Genomic DNA, 17,224 nt, shown 5'->3' on the forward strand with positions numbered 1-17,224 from the left:
CCTTAAGTGTTCGCCCAAACGTACACGCAAAGATCGTTTAGTTTTTCCCACGTAGATTTTGGGACATGGGCATGTAATAAGGTAAATGACTCGAGCTGTCGAACAGTTTATTAAGCTCCTAATTTCATACGATCCTTTACCATGGGCATCAGTGAAACTTGATGTTCTGTCAACATAGGGACAAACCTGGCATCGATTACAAGGAAACATACCAAGTGTCCTTGGATAGTTAGATAACCACGTGGTTTCAGGTTCTTTAGTAAATTCTGATCGTATTAGCATGTCTCCGATACTTTTGGCCCTACGGGCGACTAGTTTTGGAGATTCACCGACAAAATCTGTCAGGACGGGAGCATTTCGCAAGATACCCCAGTGTTTTTCGAGGACCTTGCGGACATTATCCCATTGGGACCCGTATGTGGTAATAATTCTGATGGGCTCCACCGTCTCATGAGAGATTTTGTCGATGGTTCTCTTTTTTGTAAGGAGGTCCAGGCGATCACGTATTGCCGCCCTCTTTCGAGCTTTTTTAATTTGTCCGTGGGAGTATCCACGTTCACGGAAACGTGAATATAGTTCTTGGCTTTCACGTCTGTAGTCCTCTGGATTAGAGCAGTTCCTTTTGATGCGGAGAAACTGGCCCACCGGGATCCCATTCTTAAGCCAATTGGGGTGATGGCTAGTAGCATAAAGTAAATTATTCGCTGCAGTATCTTTACGGTAAGTACATGTATGTAGTTTTTTATTTTTTAGGGTTAGTTGTAGATCCAGGAAGGACAGTCTCTCCGTGTCATGGGTATATGTTAGGTGTATATTGCGTGTATTGGTGTTTAGTTTTAGCAAAAAAAGTTCCAAAAGTTCAACAGGTCCCTGCCAGATCATTAAAACGTCGTCGATGTACCGCCACCACGTGCGTACGTGGCGGCGGTACATCTCGGACGTGTAGACCTCTTCCTCCTCCCAGTGGCCCAAATGGAGGCAGGCATAGGCAGGTGCCCAGGCTGCTCCCATTGATGTCCCTCTTATTTGATGGTAATAGGAGTTCAAAAATTGAAAATTATTATTATGCAATGCAAAATGAAGTAATTCGACAATAAATTCGTTTTGGGGTCCTGAGGCCGGGTATGCTGATTCAAGGAAGGTTTCGACCGCCTTAATGCCGATCTCATGCGGGATAGAGGTATACAGGGACTCTACATCAATACCCACGAGCAGGATATCATCTGTTTCCTGAAGCTTGTCGAGGTCATTCAATTTGGCCAATACATGCTGTGTGTCTTGGACGAATGACTTTAAATCTGTAACCAATTCCTTGAGGAGTAGGTCCAGATATTTTCCCACTCTCTCAAGGGGTCCATGGCAGGCAGACACGATAGGTCTGCTCAGAATCAAGTCGACGCATGCTTGGAAGCATTGAACTTTGTTTTTTTCAGCACGTTGTTGTGTTTTTTACGTCACCGCGTTATGACACAATCGTTTTTTTAAGGGTAAATATGTATTTATTGCGTTTCAACAGATTGATACAATACATATAACCACGATCGTTTTTTTAACCAATGGTGTGTAGGCGCGACGGACCATCAGTCAGCTTCATCGCTTAACCAATGACAACGGTCCTTCAGACCGTTCTCATCTGATGGACTGATCGTGTGTACGAGGTTTAATCAGGAAAAAGGAGTACTACTGTCCTGTTGCAGCCATAATAGGCAGCTTGTGTTGTTCTTCAAAGCCGTTTGTGAAGGTTTCAGTAACTCGTTCTGGTTAGTTGTAAAGTAGATCAGATAGATGGTTAGGTCTATTGCAAAGGTAGGCTACAAGTATGCCCAAGAGTTAAGAGATGATTCTTTATTAGTTTACCTGAAGGAAAGACCGTCTTCTATATGAAAAGATGCAACTCCAGATCAGTCCATTTTGACTATGTTTCTCATCTTTGGATGATGGGAAAAAAAGGGGGAAGACATGGGGAGGGGATCGGGGGACATACACCGGGATGGACAGGGAAGGATGAAAAGAAGGGGGGGGGGAAAGAAGGGGGGAAAAAAACAAAAAAGAAAGAAAAATAATAATAAAATAATAAGAGGGGGAAACATCCAAATAGTAGAGAGAGGCATATATGGCTTATTGTGGTGTTAGTTTTTCATTTTTCAAAGAAACCCAAGTCAGCTAAATCCAAAAAGGTAGGAGTGCTTGTAGTTGGGTTGTTATAAAAAATGGATGTAAAGATCAGAGATCAAAATAAAGTATGTACAATAAATGGAGGAAGGGGAGAATACGTTCAGAGAGGTATATTTTACAGTGGTTGAAGTTGGGATCCATTGTCAACAGTGGTATAAAGCCACTGTTGGGTGGAAATGGAGTTCATTGGTCAGGGGTCTAAGAAGACCTGCAGGTTGAGTTCTGTATTTAGGCCCACGGGCACCAGGGATTTTAAATGATATACCCACCATTTTTCTTTTTGTAATAGGATGCGATCAAAGTCGCCACGACGGTTAGGAAGTTTAAGGGCGTATATGCCTTTAACCGTCAGGCCATCCGAGCACCTGTTGTGGCACTGCGCAAAATGCCTGGCGAGAGGTTTCTCAGGCTCTTTCACTTTTTCGTTTATTTCCCTTAAGTGTTCGCCCAAACGTACACGCAAAGATCGTTTAGTTTTTCCCACGTAGATTTTGGGACATGGGCATGTAATAAGGTAAATGACTCGAGCTGTCGAACAGTTTATTAAGCTCCTAATTTCATACGATCCTTTACCATGGGCATCAGTGAAACTTGATGTTCTGTCAACATAGGGACAAACCTGGCATCGATTACAAGGAAACATACCAAGTGTCCTTGGATAGTTAGATAACCACGTGGTTTCAGGTTCTTTAGTAAATTCTGATCGTATTAGCATGTCTCCGATACTTTTGGCCCTACGGGCGACTAGTTTTGGAGATTCACCGACAAAATCTGTCAGGACGGGAGCATTTCGCAAGATACCCCAGTGTTTTTCGAGGACCTTGCGGACATTATCCCATTGGGACCCGTATGTGGTAATAATTCTGATGGGCTCCACCGTCTCATGAGAGATTTTGTCGATGGTTCTCTTTTTTGTAAGGAGGTCCAGGCGATCACGTATTGCCGCCCTCTTTCGAGCTTTTTTAATTTGTCCGTGGGAGTATCCACGTTCACGGAAACGTGAATATAGTTCTTGGCTTTCACGTCTGTAGTCCTCTGGATTAGAGCAGTTCCTTTTGATGCGGAGAAACTGGCCCACCGGGATCCCATTCTTAAGCCAATTGGGGTGATGGCTAGTAGCATAAAGTAAATTATTCGCTGCAGTATCTTTACGGTAAGTACATGTATGTAGTTTTTTATTTTTTAGGGTTAGTTGTAGATCCAGGAAGGACAGTCTCTCCGTGTCATGGGTATATGTTAGGTGTATATTGCGTGTATTGGTGTTTAGTTTTAGCAAAAAAAGTTCCAAAAGTTCAACAGGTCCCTGCCAGATCATTAAAACGTCGTCGATGTACCGCCACCACGTGCGTACGTGGCGGCGGTACATCTCGGACGTGTAGACCTCTTCCTCCTCCCAGTGGCCCAAATGGAGGCAGGCATAGGCAGGTGCCCAGGCTGCTCCCATTGATGTCCCTCTTATTTGATGGTAATAGGAGTTCAAAAATTGAAAATTATTATTATGCAATGCAAAATGAAGTAATTCGACAATAAATTCGTTTTGGGGTCCTGAGGCCGGGTATGCTGATTCAAGGAAGGTTTCGACCGCCTTAATGCCGATCTCATGCGGGATAGAGGTATACAGGGACTCTACATCAATACCCACGAGCAGGATATCATCTGTTTCCTGAAGCTTGTCGAGGTCATTCAATTTGGCCAATACATGCTGTGTGTCTTGGACGAATGACTTTAAATCTGTAACCAATTCCTTGAGGAGTAGGTCCAGATATTTTCCCACTCTCTCAAGGGGTCCATGGCAGGCAGACACGATAGGTCTGCTCAGAATCAAGTCGACGCATGCTTGGAAGCATTGAACTTTGTTTTTTTCAGCACGTTGTTGTGTTTTTTACGTCACCGCGTTATGACACAATCGTTTTTTTAAGGGTAAATATGTATTTATTGCGTTTCAACAGATTGATACAATACATATAACCACGATCGTTTTTTTAACCAATGGTGTGTAGGCGCGACGGACCATCAGTCAGCTTCATCGCTTAACCAATGACAACGGTCCTTCAGACCGTTCTCATCTGATGGACTGATCGTGTGTACGAGGTTTAAGGGGTTTTAATACTGTACGAGTGGAAGTCACTCAGGGAGCGCTAAATGTCTGCGGGTTAGGTGCGCAAATTACTTGTCTTGCCTTGGGTGCTTTCAACCCACGCTATGAAAATAATTTTACTGTTAGGGGTCCCCACAACTTGGGAAATTTTATCAAGGGGTCACAGCACTAGAAGGTTGAGAACCACTGATTTAGGGACTTTTCGCATAAATATAAGTTTACAGAATATCGAGAGAATAATCGTATATTCTACAATGATAGGACAAAGACATGTAACACCTTAAACAGTTTATAGCAGAAGACCTCAAGAATCAGGTGGCTTTGACTTGATGATAATAACATCCGCTCTGAGTATCACAATCTAAAGTAGTTATTGCTGGTAATGGGGCATCTAGTATGGATCCCGGACCTAATTTCCCAGAGTCTGTGTGTTTTGGGGAGACATGGACTTGACATGGACTTGAATCAGAAACAAGACCACTCCAAGGGTCCCCCAGGCATACAACCCCCAAAGAGCAGTGTTCCCTTAAATGCCAGGGCCCATAGTCAGTGGGTAGGAGGCTGCCCTGCAGTCCCCTCCAAAAGCCCCTGTCCCGGTTGGATCTGTCACACCGACCGATGTAAAACTTTCTTAACTATTTAGGATGTATATATATGAAATTTCTTGTAAATGTTATTTATGAATCTGTACAAGACCATTCCTTGAGTTCAGCTTTTTTTTTTACATCTTCAAAGCGCTTGTAATAATGTGACATTATAAACATATTCACTGTATTATATATATAAAAAAATGTGCCTAATATAAAGTTGCCAAAAAATTACAAATGGGTACCGTATTTATCGCGGTATAACGCGCTCTGGCGTATACCGCGCACCCCCAATTTGGCCCCCAATCCTGTGGGAAAAAAAGATTTTTAGTTTTTTTGTACTTACAGTTTTGATGTCTTGCGCGGCGTCCATCTGCGGCCTCGTCGGGTCCGGCGTCCTTCTGCGGCTTCGGGTGTCCTCTTCGGCGGGTCCGGTGTCTGTCTTCGGCGGGTCGGGTGTCCATCTTCGGCGGGTCCGGTGTCCATCTTCGGCGGGTCCGGTGTCCATCTTCGGCGGGTCCGGCGTCCATCTTCGGCGGGTCCGGCGTCCATCTTCGGCGGCGTCCTCTCGCTTGTTTCCCGCCACGACTTTGAATACTGCGCCCGCATATAGCGAGCGCAGTACACTCGTGAATCTTCGGGCAGGCTCGGGCGCCTCTCGCACTGACGTCCTGTACGCTCAGGACGTCAGTACGAGAGGCGCCGAGACTGGCCGAAGATTCACGAGTGTACTGCGCTCGCTATATGCGGGCGCAGTATTCAAACTCATGGCGGGAAAGCGGGTATCGGCGTATATCGCGCACCCACGATTTTGCTCTGATTTTCAGGGCAAAATAGTGCGCGGTATACGCCGATAAATACGGTACTTAAATATCAAAAAGACAGGGTCACAATGACATCAGCAGGTTGATTGCAGCAGTTAAATATAGAACATAAAAAAAAAAAAAAACATTTAAAAAGTTATAAAATAAGCGATTATAAGCCATTCCATGTAAATTGCAAAGCAGAGAATTTATTAAACCAGTCTGCCAAATTAAAAGCCTCATATGTCATTTTAAAACCATGTAAAATGTATGTAGGCATATCAGCTCATAGTCAAGTTAACAGCGCATGCTGACGCTGCTCAATAATGTCTGATTGTATGGGCTCCAATGACCTGGTTACAAAAGAGTCACTTTAGCACAGTTCCTATGTTTATTAGATGGCATTAGTATCTGGCTGAATGCTTTCATATGTTGCCTGGAAATCCTCTTTTAAAGCCCAATTCCAGGTGTTCTTCAACCTTGAAGAGGACCAGATCGCAGACTAATAATGCCGCGTACACTCGGTCGGAATTTCCGATGGAAAAAGTCAGATGGAATTTTTCATCGAATATTCTGACCGTGTGTAGGACTTTTTCTGTCGGACTTAGAAAGAGAACATGTTCTCTTTTTTTCCGCCGCCGATAGAATCCGTTGTAGAAACCACTTTTATCTGCAAGAGAACCGCCGGCTCTTGAAGAGGATACCGGGGTTATGGTAGCTAGCTGCTACCATAACAACGGTATTCCTTCTCAAAGAGAGGACGTTTATAGTCGTACGGCGGGAAGGAAGTTGTTAACTTTCAATATAGGTTATTTCAAAGGTATTATTATAAATAGGAAGTATGCCTAACTTATTGTTTGTTCTAGACCCGTGGTTCTCAGCCTTAATAGGACAAAGTCCCTGTAAATCCTTCCAAAACCTTCCATCCCCCAACAGTAAATAATAAAATAAAAATGTATACTGACACACTAAAGGTATGGGAATACAAAATATGGGTTGAAATGTTGGAGGGTTCTGAATGGGGCTGGGTGTCACTGTGAAGGGATGAGGATTCTAGAGGAAGTTAGGAGACTCAGCATGAGGATTCTGGTGTAAGCTGGGAGCAATAGTGTTGGATGGGGTCTCTGGTGGGGTCTGAAGATCTTTTCAGGAGGCTTGGGGCTTTCAAAGGGCACTGTGGAACACGTGGGCTCACTGAAGGATTGGGGGTACTGTGGGACATTTTTTAAGTCTGTGGGTATTATGGGGGGGCAGCAGCAAGCTAGGGGTACTGCAGGGGGCTGGAGGGCTTTTTGGGAGGTTGGGGGATTCTTAGGGAGCTGAGGGCTCTCAGGGCACTTGGAGACACTGTGGGTGGTTAAGGAGTACTGTGGACCACTATGGGAAGTTCAGTGGCACCATGGGAGTTGGGAGGCAGTGTGGGAGGTTAGGGGATCAGGAGCTGGCTGTAGACCCAGAGCAGGGAGGCTGTGCAAACCGGCAGTGGGCCACAGCTTAATTGTTGGAAACCATTGTTCTAAACCATCTAGAATTTTGCTTCACTGTCCTAAAACAGATAAACAATGATTGTCTTATATTCCATAGGTGGATCCATATCTGCCTTATGAGTTTACGAGCGAAGGCATGCTCCAGAGGCTCCATGCTTATATCCAGCACCAGGTAAGCTGTATGCCTCCTACACCAGGGTTGTCCAGAAAAACCTTATCATTCCAGGCCCACATTACCAGTGTTTTTATTTTTTTTGAGGTGGGGAGTTTTTATTTTTTTGATGTACATGTTGAAGTGACAAGTACGGTATATAGTAAATAATAATATAACTGTTTTACTTTTCCATAAACATGTTTTTTCTATTTAAAGCTTGTCATTTTATATGTTCATGGGGATGACCATGTTCCCTCTAAACATATACATATGCTAACTCCTGCTAACTCAATTGTTGAACTTTATTGATTCTTTTATGTCACTGCAAGTCTTCCAGACAGAATCTGATTGAAAACAAAAACTCTCCGTATTTTCTAATCCTGGGCTTACACCTCTAGCATTTCATTAGAACGTTTGGATGAGAATGCATAACAATCACTTTTCCAACCAAGGCAATGGTGCCTTTAGGGATTCCACTAATTACAAACGACTTTTCATTTGAGTACCATGTCAGTGTCTCGATTTTCCTAGAACATTCTACTTCCAGATTAACTTTGACAAGTGCATGCACATAAGACTAGTTATGATTTTTCTTGGGCGGGGAACAAATTCAACAGTTAGAAATGTATTTGTCCTCATTAGATTTTTAAAAAATCAATTTTTCTTAAAAAAAAAATCACTAAACTAGTGAAAAACTATTTTTTTCAAAATTGATTGTTGAATTGTCCCCTTTAACTCTTAAAGAACATTCTGAACATTTTGTTTCTACAAAATTGTACAGGTATAGGGTCAGCTTTATGGTACGACATACCTAATGTGCCTCTGGTATTGCCCCCTCCCTTACATAGGGCAGTAATTAGCTATCTTGCTACCCTAGGCACACTTCTACCACTTGTGTCATGTTAATATTTTTGGTAGAAATTAATGTTATAACGCATTAATGCAAGCATGAGGGCTTTGTTATATGCAGAATGCCTTTCAACTGTGCAGACCAACCAAATAAAAATAGAGAAAAAAAGAAAAAATACATTGAGACTTCTGATTTTTTAAATACCCTAAACCCTCCCTTACTGTTCTCTTGCTAAATGTAGCAAATGTTTAGAGGTGACCAGAAAGTGAAGCAGATAAAAAAAAATCACTTTTGGTACATGTTGCTTCTTGGTTCTGCTCCCTTTAGCCTTGTTGCCCTAGACTCTGCCCCACAAGTACCACTATCTTAAGTAGAACCATGGGCTTATGTGTGAAAAGGGGGTGCCCATACAATTTTTTGTGGCCCATAACAACCAGTCAGGACCTCTATCTAATTTTTAAACTAGAAAAAATTATCTTGGAAGCTAATAGGCTGTTATGGAAAACAGGAAAGGCCTTACTAGTATGCTTTTCAATATCATAAGCTCATATGGGATGATCTAAGCTGGTATCCCAGGCTACAAGAAACCCAAGGGAGCTCTGGAACATTTTTTTCCTGGCAAGAAATAGATACTATTCATACTCAAAATAATCATGTGTGACATTGCTGACCTCTTTCTGAAAATACTAGTTGCATGGCTCTAATTTCTATACTTTCTGAGGCACTAACCTGGAACAAGCATGCAAATTAGAAAGTCAGAGTGAAGTCACAACTCTTGATCTGTAGAAAGCATTGAATCCATTGGAACATCTTAGCAAAATGACAACTAGCATTTTCAGATGTTACCAGTCACAGCCTACGTATTCTTCTCAAGAGGTGGCATGCATCTCTTACAACGGAGGCAGGGAAATCCCTTGGAGGTGGTGTCCTGTGCCAACTGGCAGGGAGAGTTATTAGCAGTGACAACACTCATAACCCTCCTTCTCAGGATGCAGCTATGTAGGGTGACAATGTTACAATAAATTCACTACAAGTCATTTGGTCTATGTCAATAAAGATGATCCGCAATTCCATACACGCGCTTCAATCTTTTTTGTTGTTTGTTGTGAACAAGGCCATCATGGCTGAAACACGTTAACCTCTGCTGTACCTACCTGTTTTTTATGGAGTATCAATACATTTGAAAATATTGAAGAGCATGTATGGAGTTGCGGATCATCTTTATTGGTTACTGTGTTGGCAGCTAAACGATTGCTTTTCCTGCACCGGACAGTTTAGGAGGTTACCGTATTTATCGGCATATAACGCGCACTTTTTCCCCCTGAAAATAGGGGGGAAATCACGGGTGCGCATTATACGCCGATCCCCGCGATCTTCTGTGTACCAGGTGCTTAATGCAGCTGAATTACAGAGCCCCAAACTTCTGTGTACCGGGCGCTCCGTGCCGCTGAATTACAGAGCCGCGATCTTCTGTGTACCGGGCACTCCATCACTCACAGCCACGCCTCCTGACCCCGCATTGGGCAACTGTATCATATGAGCAGGGTCAGGAGGCATGGCTGTGAGTGACGGAGCGCCCGGTACACAGAAGATCGCGGCTCTGTAATTCAGCGGCACGGAGCGCCCGGTACACAGAAGAACGCGGCTCTGTAATTCAGCGGCATGGAGTGCCCGGTACACAGAAGATCGTGGCTCTGTAATTCAGCGTCATGCAGCGCCCGGTACACAGAAGATCGCGGCTCTGAAGGTACTGCATCTGATGGCACCATCCAGTGGAGGCTCATTCATAGGGGCTCCAGGGGCAGCACCTCACCAGTTTTTGTTGCAGGGAAAAAAAAATAGAAATAAACGATATAATATATTTTGAGGGGGGTTATATAACAGTGAGGGGGGGTTATATATCACTTGTGGTCTAATTCAGCAGCACTCGTTCCTCCTCTTCCCTCGGAGAGAGCAGGGATCTGACATTGGCGAGGCTGCAATGATGGGGGTTCAATGTTCAAAGTTCAATGTTCTTTATTTAAAATGTTTTTTTACTTAAAATTCCCTCCTAAAATTGGGGTGCACACTATACGCCGGTGCGCGTTATACGCCGATAAATACGGTAATCGGATGATTTGGGGTAGTAGCACCTTTTCCTTTTTTTATATTTGGTGTTGTCACCCTATGAAAGGAAAACTTTTTGACTAGCATGAACACCAGGGGGAAGATCCACAAAAGAATTGCACCGGCGTATCTATTGATACGCCGGCGTAATTTTAAATTTCCCGTGTCGTATCTTTGTTTTGTATCTACAAAACAAGATACGACTGCATCTGGGATCGATCCGACAGGCGTACGTCTTAGTACGCTGTCGGATCTTAGGTGCATTTTTTCCGGCGGCCGCTAGGTAGCGTTCCCGTCGAATTCTGCGTTGAGTATGCAAATTAGCTAGTTACGGCGATCCACGAACTTCCGTCCGGCCGGTGCATTTTTTATGTCGTTTGCGTTCGGCTTTTTCCGGCGTATAGTTAAAGCTGCTATATGGTGGCGTACTCAATGTTAAGTATGGCCGTCGTTCCCGTGTAGAAATTTGATTTTTTTTACGTCGTTTGCGTAAGTCATTCGCGAATGGGGCTGGAAGTAATTTACGTCCACGTCAAAACAATGACGTCCTTGCGATGTCATTTAGCGTAATGCACGGCGGAAAATTTAGGAACAGGGCATCCTCAGTTCGTTCGGCGCGGGGACGCGCTTCATTTAAATGAAACACGCCCCCTACTCGCCGATTTGAATTACGCGCCGTTACGCCGCGAGAGATACACTACGCCGCCCTAACTTACGGCGCAAATTCTTTCTGGAATCAAAGCTTTAAAAAGTAAGTTACAGCGGCGCAATGTATCTCACATACTCTGCGCCCATGTAATTGTACGTGAATCTGCCCCTATGTGTTTTTTGGAGAAAGATAGATTTTGGGGTTAAGTTAAGAAAAATTACTAAGTTACATACTGTGAGCTAAAGATTCATGCAATTTCATTTTTATGTATGGTTGAATATGAATTTTAGAAATATCAGCCTTATATTACGGTATGAGCGATTTTAATTTCAAACTACAGAGCAATTTAGCCGTAGTGATCATTTCCTTTGCAACACATTAACTTAGGTTCAAAGATTTAAATCACTCAGTAGAATAGGATGAAAACTGTCCATGTAGTGTAGCTTTTAGGTGCCTATTTACCCATTGATAGTACTGATTCCGCTCCAGCTTAGAGTTTGCTCAGTGTGACTGCATTAAATTGTTAATTCTATGAAATTCAGACTGTTTGATGGCTCCCTCTGGGCCACTGATAACATATCCTGGTTTCTTGCAAATGTTCATTACATGTAATGGTTGCCAGTGCATAATGTAGTTTAAATTCCTTTTATGTCTTTCTCATTTCCTTTTTCCATCAATCCTTTCCCATTCTGCTTTTAACTGCATTTGATTTCTGCATTTTTTGTATAATTTCTGCTCTTTTCATTTTGTTCACTGTACCATCAATCTAAAAATTGATTTATACTCCAGGAATTTTGCTCCCCTCCTTTGCCCTTTCCCATCCCCTTGAACACGTCCCAGCTCCCTCTCCCCTCCTCTTTGGTTCTCATTAATCACACATACCTGGTTTGGCCATCCAATGAACCTGCTCCACCTACCTGGCCCCCAGTTTCTGCCATGCAGGTCTGGCTGTCCGCAGAAGGGGAATCCTGCACAAGTGCATGCTGGAAGCATGATTTGGTGTGTGAGCCCACATACTTCAGTTTAATCAATCAGCGGCAGTTTCTTGAGCAGTGAGTATACTGGAACTTACAACTAAGGTTTGAAAGTCTTGAAACAAATGTATTGTAAAATGTCACATGTAGCAATCATTTTGGCATGCAATGCTATAGTAAAATTAGACTGCCATGACCTACGCATTAAAGGGAAAATATAGTTTATTCGCATTTATGGTTTTAGGCCCCTTTCAGACGGACGTCAGTTTTGCCGCAATTAAAAGCACGTACATTTTCAGTGAAATTCAAGGCTCTGGGCACTGCGATTAGCTGCATTTGTACATTGCGATCACGTGCGGTTACATGCGGCCGCGTTTAGCTGCGGTAGTCATTTCCATAGCAACTTTTTTTTTTATTATTATGATGTGCTTCCTGTTGTTGGTTTTTTTTTTTTCTTACACTTCTATCCGCAGTTGACACAAAAGACTGCGATTACCTGCGGTTAAGTGCATATAGCTGCGCTAAATCGCACCTGGACGCATTCAATTCTATTTTTTCTATTCGCACCAAACCGCATGCAACGAAATCGCAGCTAAACAATGTGTGTGAATGGGGCCATAGGAAAGCATTGTGTGCTTTTAGCTGTGGTAGAAAAATAAGAAATCCGCAGCTAAAAGCACCATTCTATCCGTCCGTCTGGAAGGGGCCTTAGTTACGCTTCCAGTGACAATCATGATATTTGGGATTTTCTATCAGCTTTCCATTCAGATTACAAAGGTTGCTATGACAAATAAAGTGGGGGGAATCTTCTCCTTAAGCAAATAAAAAAAAATTAAGGGTTCTAACTCCTTCCTGTAATATCTAAAACTAACAAAACTATTTGGATTTATATGTCTTTAAAGCCCTGTACACACGATCGGATATCTGATGAAATCTAATCCGAAGGATTTTTTTGTCGGATATCCGATGAAGCTGACTTTCATCAGTCTTGCATACACACCATCAGACTAAATTCCGACCGTGCCAAATCGCAGTGACATAAAACACTACAACGAGCCGACTTGATTCTGAGCATGTGTGGATTTTTCTCCAATGGATTTCCACACAGACGATCGGATTTATCTATCGTTTTTTTATCCATAGGAGAAATTTAAAACATGTTCTATTTTTTAACACCGATGGAAAAAATCACCGATGGGGCCCACACACGATCGGTTTGTCCGATGAAAACAGTCCATCGGTCTGTTTTCATTGGACAAATCGATCGCGTGTACGCGGCTTTAGGTTTCTAAATTCAAAAAGAAGAATCTAACATCTGTTGAAAGTAATACTGTCTATTAGGGCTCATTTACACTTGCTTTGCTGTCTGATGAGCAATCCGCATTGGGATCGCTTTAAGAAAGCTTTTGACAGGTGGTAAGAAGGCCTTGTATCTTCAACTTTTTACGTCACACAGCATTTGCGCAGCAATTTTTCAAACGCGTTTTTTTTAGGAAAAAAACTGTTTTATTAAAAAAATAGTAAACTTAGCCAGAGTTTTTGTATAATGTGAAAGATGATGTTATGCCAAGTAAATAGATACCTAACATGTCATGCTTTAAATTTGCGCACACTTGTGAAATGGCGCCGAACTTTGGTACTTAAAAATCTTCATAGACGACGCTTTACAGGTTACCAGTTTAGAGTTACAGAGGAGGTCTTGGGCTAGAATTGTTGCTCTCGCTCTCACACTCATGGCAATACCTCACATGTGTAATTTAAACGCCGTTTATATATGTGGGTGCGACTTGCGTATGCGTTCGCTTCTGTGCACGAGCATGCAGGAACAGGGGCGCTTTACGTTTTTAATTTTTTTTATTGTTTATTTTACTTATATTTTTTTATTTTTACACTTTCTCTTTACATTTTTTTTATCACTCTTATTACTATTACAAAGAATGTAAAAATCCCTCGTAATAGGAATAGTGTGTGACAGGTCCTCTTGGATGGAAAGACCTGAGATCAAAAAATTAAACTATCTCGTAATTTCCAGCCAAGTCCGCTGCAATGTTTACTTCTGCAGGGCAGATGTGACATCGTAACATCGTGCCTGGGCCTCCAAAGGTCATAGAGATGACTGGGGACCATCTGATCACCGCTTGTAAGAATGATCAAGTGGCTGAACTGACGCTATGATTGATCTTACGGTGCAGGCATCATTCAGATATTCTAAAAGCCCAGGACGTCACATGATGTCCTTGGGCATAAAGTGGTTAAACCAAGAAAATGTATAATTTTAAGAAAAAAATAAGGGAATTTTAAAATTGGTGGCAGAAAAGTTGGGACAGGGCCATACCACGGTGTAGCATCCCTTCTTCTCTCTGTAAATGTCTGGGAACTGAGAAGCCCAGTTGCTAGAGTTTTGGAAGAGGAATGTTGTCCTATTCTTGCACTATATAGGATTCTGCTCAACAGCCCTGGGTCTTCTGTGTCATATTTTTCATTTCAAGGCGCACCAAATATTTTCAGTTGGTGAAAGGTCTGCACTGCATGCAGTCCAGATAAGCACCTGGACTCCTCTGCTATGAAGACATGCAGTTGTCATAGATGCAGTATGCAGTTTGGCATTGTCCTGCCAAAATATGCAAAGGACCTCCCTGAAAAATACATATTCTGGTAGGGAGCATATACTGTTTTAAAGTCTGGATATATCTTTCAGCATTGATGGTGTTATTTCAGATGTGCAAACTGCTCATTCCATACACACTAATGCCATCCCTATACCATCAGAGATGCAGAATTTTGAACTGACCAAAGAAAGGAAAATTTGGATTCTTCTGACCACAGAATAGTTTTCCCCTTTGAAACAGACCATTTTAAATGCGCTGTGACCTAGGGAAGATGGCAGCATTTCAGGATCATGTTCACGGTTTTCCCTTTGCCTGATAGAGCTTTACCTTGCATTTTCAGGATGGCATGGTGAATTGTGACCACAGACAGTGATTTTGGAAGTATTCCTGAGACCATGCAGTGATGCCCCTCACAGAATCATGCTTGTTTTGAGGCAGTGCTGTTAGAGGACCTGAAGATTACATTGAGGAACATTATTCTAAAATAGTTTGACAATTTTAAGATGCAGCTTTTTACAGATTGCTGAACCTCAACCCATCTTTACTTCTGAGACACTCTGACTCTCTAAGATGCCCTTTTTTATACTTAGTCATGTTACTAACCTTTTGAAAATTAACCTAATTAGTTGCAAAATGATCTTCAAGCTCTTCCTTGTTGGTACCACTTACTTTTCCAGCTTTTTGTTGTCCTGTCCCTACTTTTTTGAGATCCATCCATTTCAAAATGGACTTATTTTTTCTTAAAATAGTTCTCAATTTAAACATTTGGTATGTTTTCTATTTTCTAATATGAATCAAATATAGGTTTGAGATTTGCAAATTATTGCATTCTGTTTTTATGTAGGTTTTACAGTGTCTCAACATTTTTTGAATTGGGGTTGAAAATTTCTGCTCAACATTTTAAAAGGTTTGACCTCACGGGCCTGCACTTGTGGGTGCACCATCACATGTTTAAGAAGTGCATGCGCCCATCCATCGGAAAAAAAAACACACCAACTGAACTGTGCGTAGAAGTGTGAAAATTACTTGTGTGCACATTCATGAACACACTGGTGTGCGTTATCATTGTATGCTTGACTACTGCTAACTGCTATGGTCACACTGAACCTGCTGGGATTAAACACATCAACTCCCAGTTGTTTGTTTGAGAGATTTGTAAAAACATTGCTCTAATATTAGCACTGTGGGCAGCACTGTGAAGACTGAGAGCTCTCAAGGGGCCTAGGGAAACTTGGAGAGGTTGTGGGACATCGTGGCCCACTATGGGAGGCTGGGAGGCAGTATGTTAAAGTGGAGGTTCACCCAAAAACTTAATTTTTAACATTCGATTGATGCTCATTTTGTCAAGGGGAATCGGGTGTTTTTTTTTTAAATCGAAGCAGTACTTACTGTTTTAGAGATAGATCTTCTCCGCCGCTTCCGGGTATGGGCTGCGGGACTGGGCATTCCTATTTGATTGACAGGCTTCCGATGGTCGCATACATCGCGTCACGATTTTCCGAAAGTAGCCGAACGTCGGTGCGCAGGCGCCGTATACAGCCGCACCGACGTTCGGCTTCTTTCGGCTACTCGTGATCAAATAGGAACGCCCAGTCCCGAAGACCATACCCGGAAGAGGCGGAGAAGATCGCTCTCTAAAACGGTAAGTACTGCTTTGATTTGAAAAAAAAACACCCGATTCCCCTTGACAAAATGAGCATCAATCTAATGTTAAAAATTGTTTTTCGGGTGAACTCCCTCTTTAACTGGGAGGCACTGTGACAAGTTAGGGGATCTGCTTGAGGTTCGGAGGTAATGAGGGCGTAGCCCGGCAGTGACAGTTGAGAACCACTGTCTTAGAGCTTTCAGACCACAGTTATGGTGATTAAAGGGTGCCAGTTTTGCTTGTTTTCTGTACCAGTTGCCTATGCACTTGTTTGTAGTGAAGTAGATACACATATGTGTAATACATAATGACAAACAGGAAAAAAAATTACATCTCTGCACTGGGTAGATGATCCCTACAGGCTTACCTACTGCAAAGAGCAGTGTGCAAAAGTGCTACCAATCAGCAGCTGTCTTTTTGCTTTCACAGCCTTGGATAAAAGGTAAAATTAAATAGGATGCGAGCTACTGCATTGGATATCATGGTTATGGTTTGCAGTACCCTATTTAATTAGCTTGTCTGTGTTTTTACAGTAGCATTAGGGAAAAAGGATGCAAAGGGTTAGCTCACACTTTACATTAGAAAAATACACCACCTTATGTAATTGTTATAGGCAATTCCCAGCTTCATGCAATGTTATACACCATTATCTTACATTTCATTCCACCCAGAGCCTTAGAATTACAGACCAGCATTGACTATTGGTAGGCATGCGTTAAAAATCAGCACACTGTAAAATTTCAACAGTTACACGAATAGCTCAAAGGCACATTGAATACAGAAGGATTTGTGCTCAAATCCAAGGTGGTTGTTACATTGAAAATAAAAGCTACCCAAGATCTCAACAGATTTGTTATGGTCTTTTATTTTTTCATCTCCATGGAATGTGCCAGAAAAGAAACAGTATCTGATTGAAATTAAAATACGTCCTAAGTTTCACCTGGAGAGAAGAGGGGCTTTGGGTAAACCTGTCTTCTTGTTAACTTCTTAAACCTTCAAGAGGAAACAAAGCTTTCAAAGCCTCTAAAATCAAATACAGAGGTAGACAATCATAAGGACTTATACTGCTTTAGGGAACATTTATCCA

The 17,224-nt window shown here is 42.3% G+C and overlaps 1 protein-coding gene across 5 annotated transcripts in view; it reads left to right on the top strand.

The window, feature by feature from the left end:
• Window positions 1-17,224, top strand: part of MGAT5B (alpha-1,6-mannosylglycoprotein 6-beta-N-acetylglucosaminyltransferase B) — a 293,322-nt gene that overhangs the window by 271,732 nt on the left and 4,366 nt on the right. For 4 of the 5 annotated variants that reach the window (XM_040330118.1, XM_040330117.1, XM_040330120.1 and 1 more), the window contains 2 exons: window positions 7,248-7,322; window positions 11,699-11,961. In XM_040330118.1, coding sequence (XP_040186052.1) covers window positions 7,248-7,322; window positions 11,699-11,961 — 338 coding nt within the window. The remainder of the gene's footprint in view (window positions 1-7,247; window positions 7,323-11,698; window positions 11,962-17,224) is intronic. The other variant, XM_040330121.1, reaches the window with a different exon arrangement.

Source organism: Rana temporaria, chromosome 12, assembly GCF_905171775.1.
Source record: "Rana temporaria chromosome 12, aRanTem1.1, whole genome shotgun sequence".
In the NCBI taxonomy this organism is placed as follows: Eukaryota; Metazoa; Chordata; class Amphibia; order Anura; family Ranidae; genus Rana; species Rana temporaria.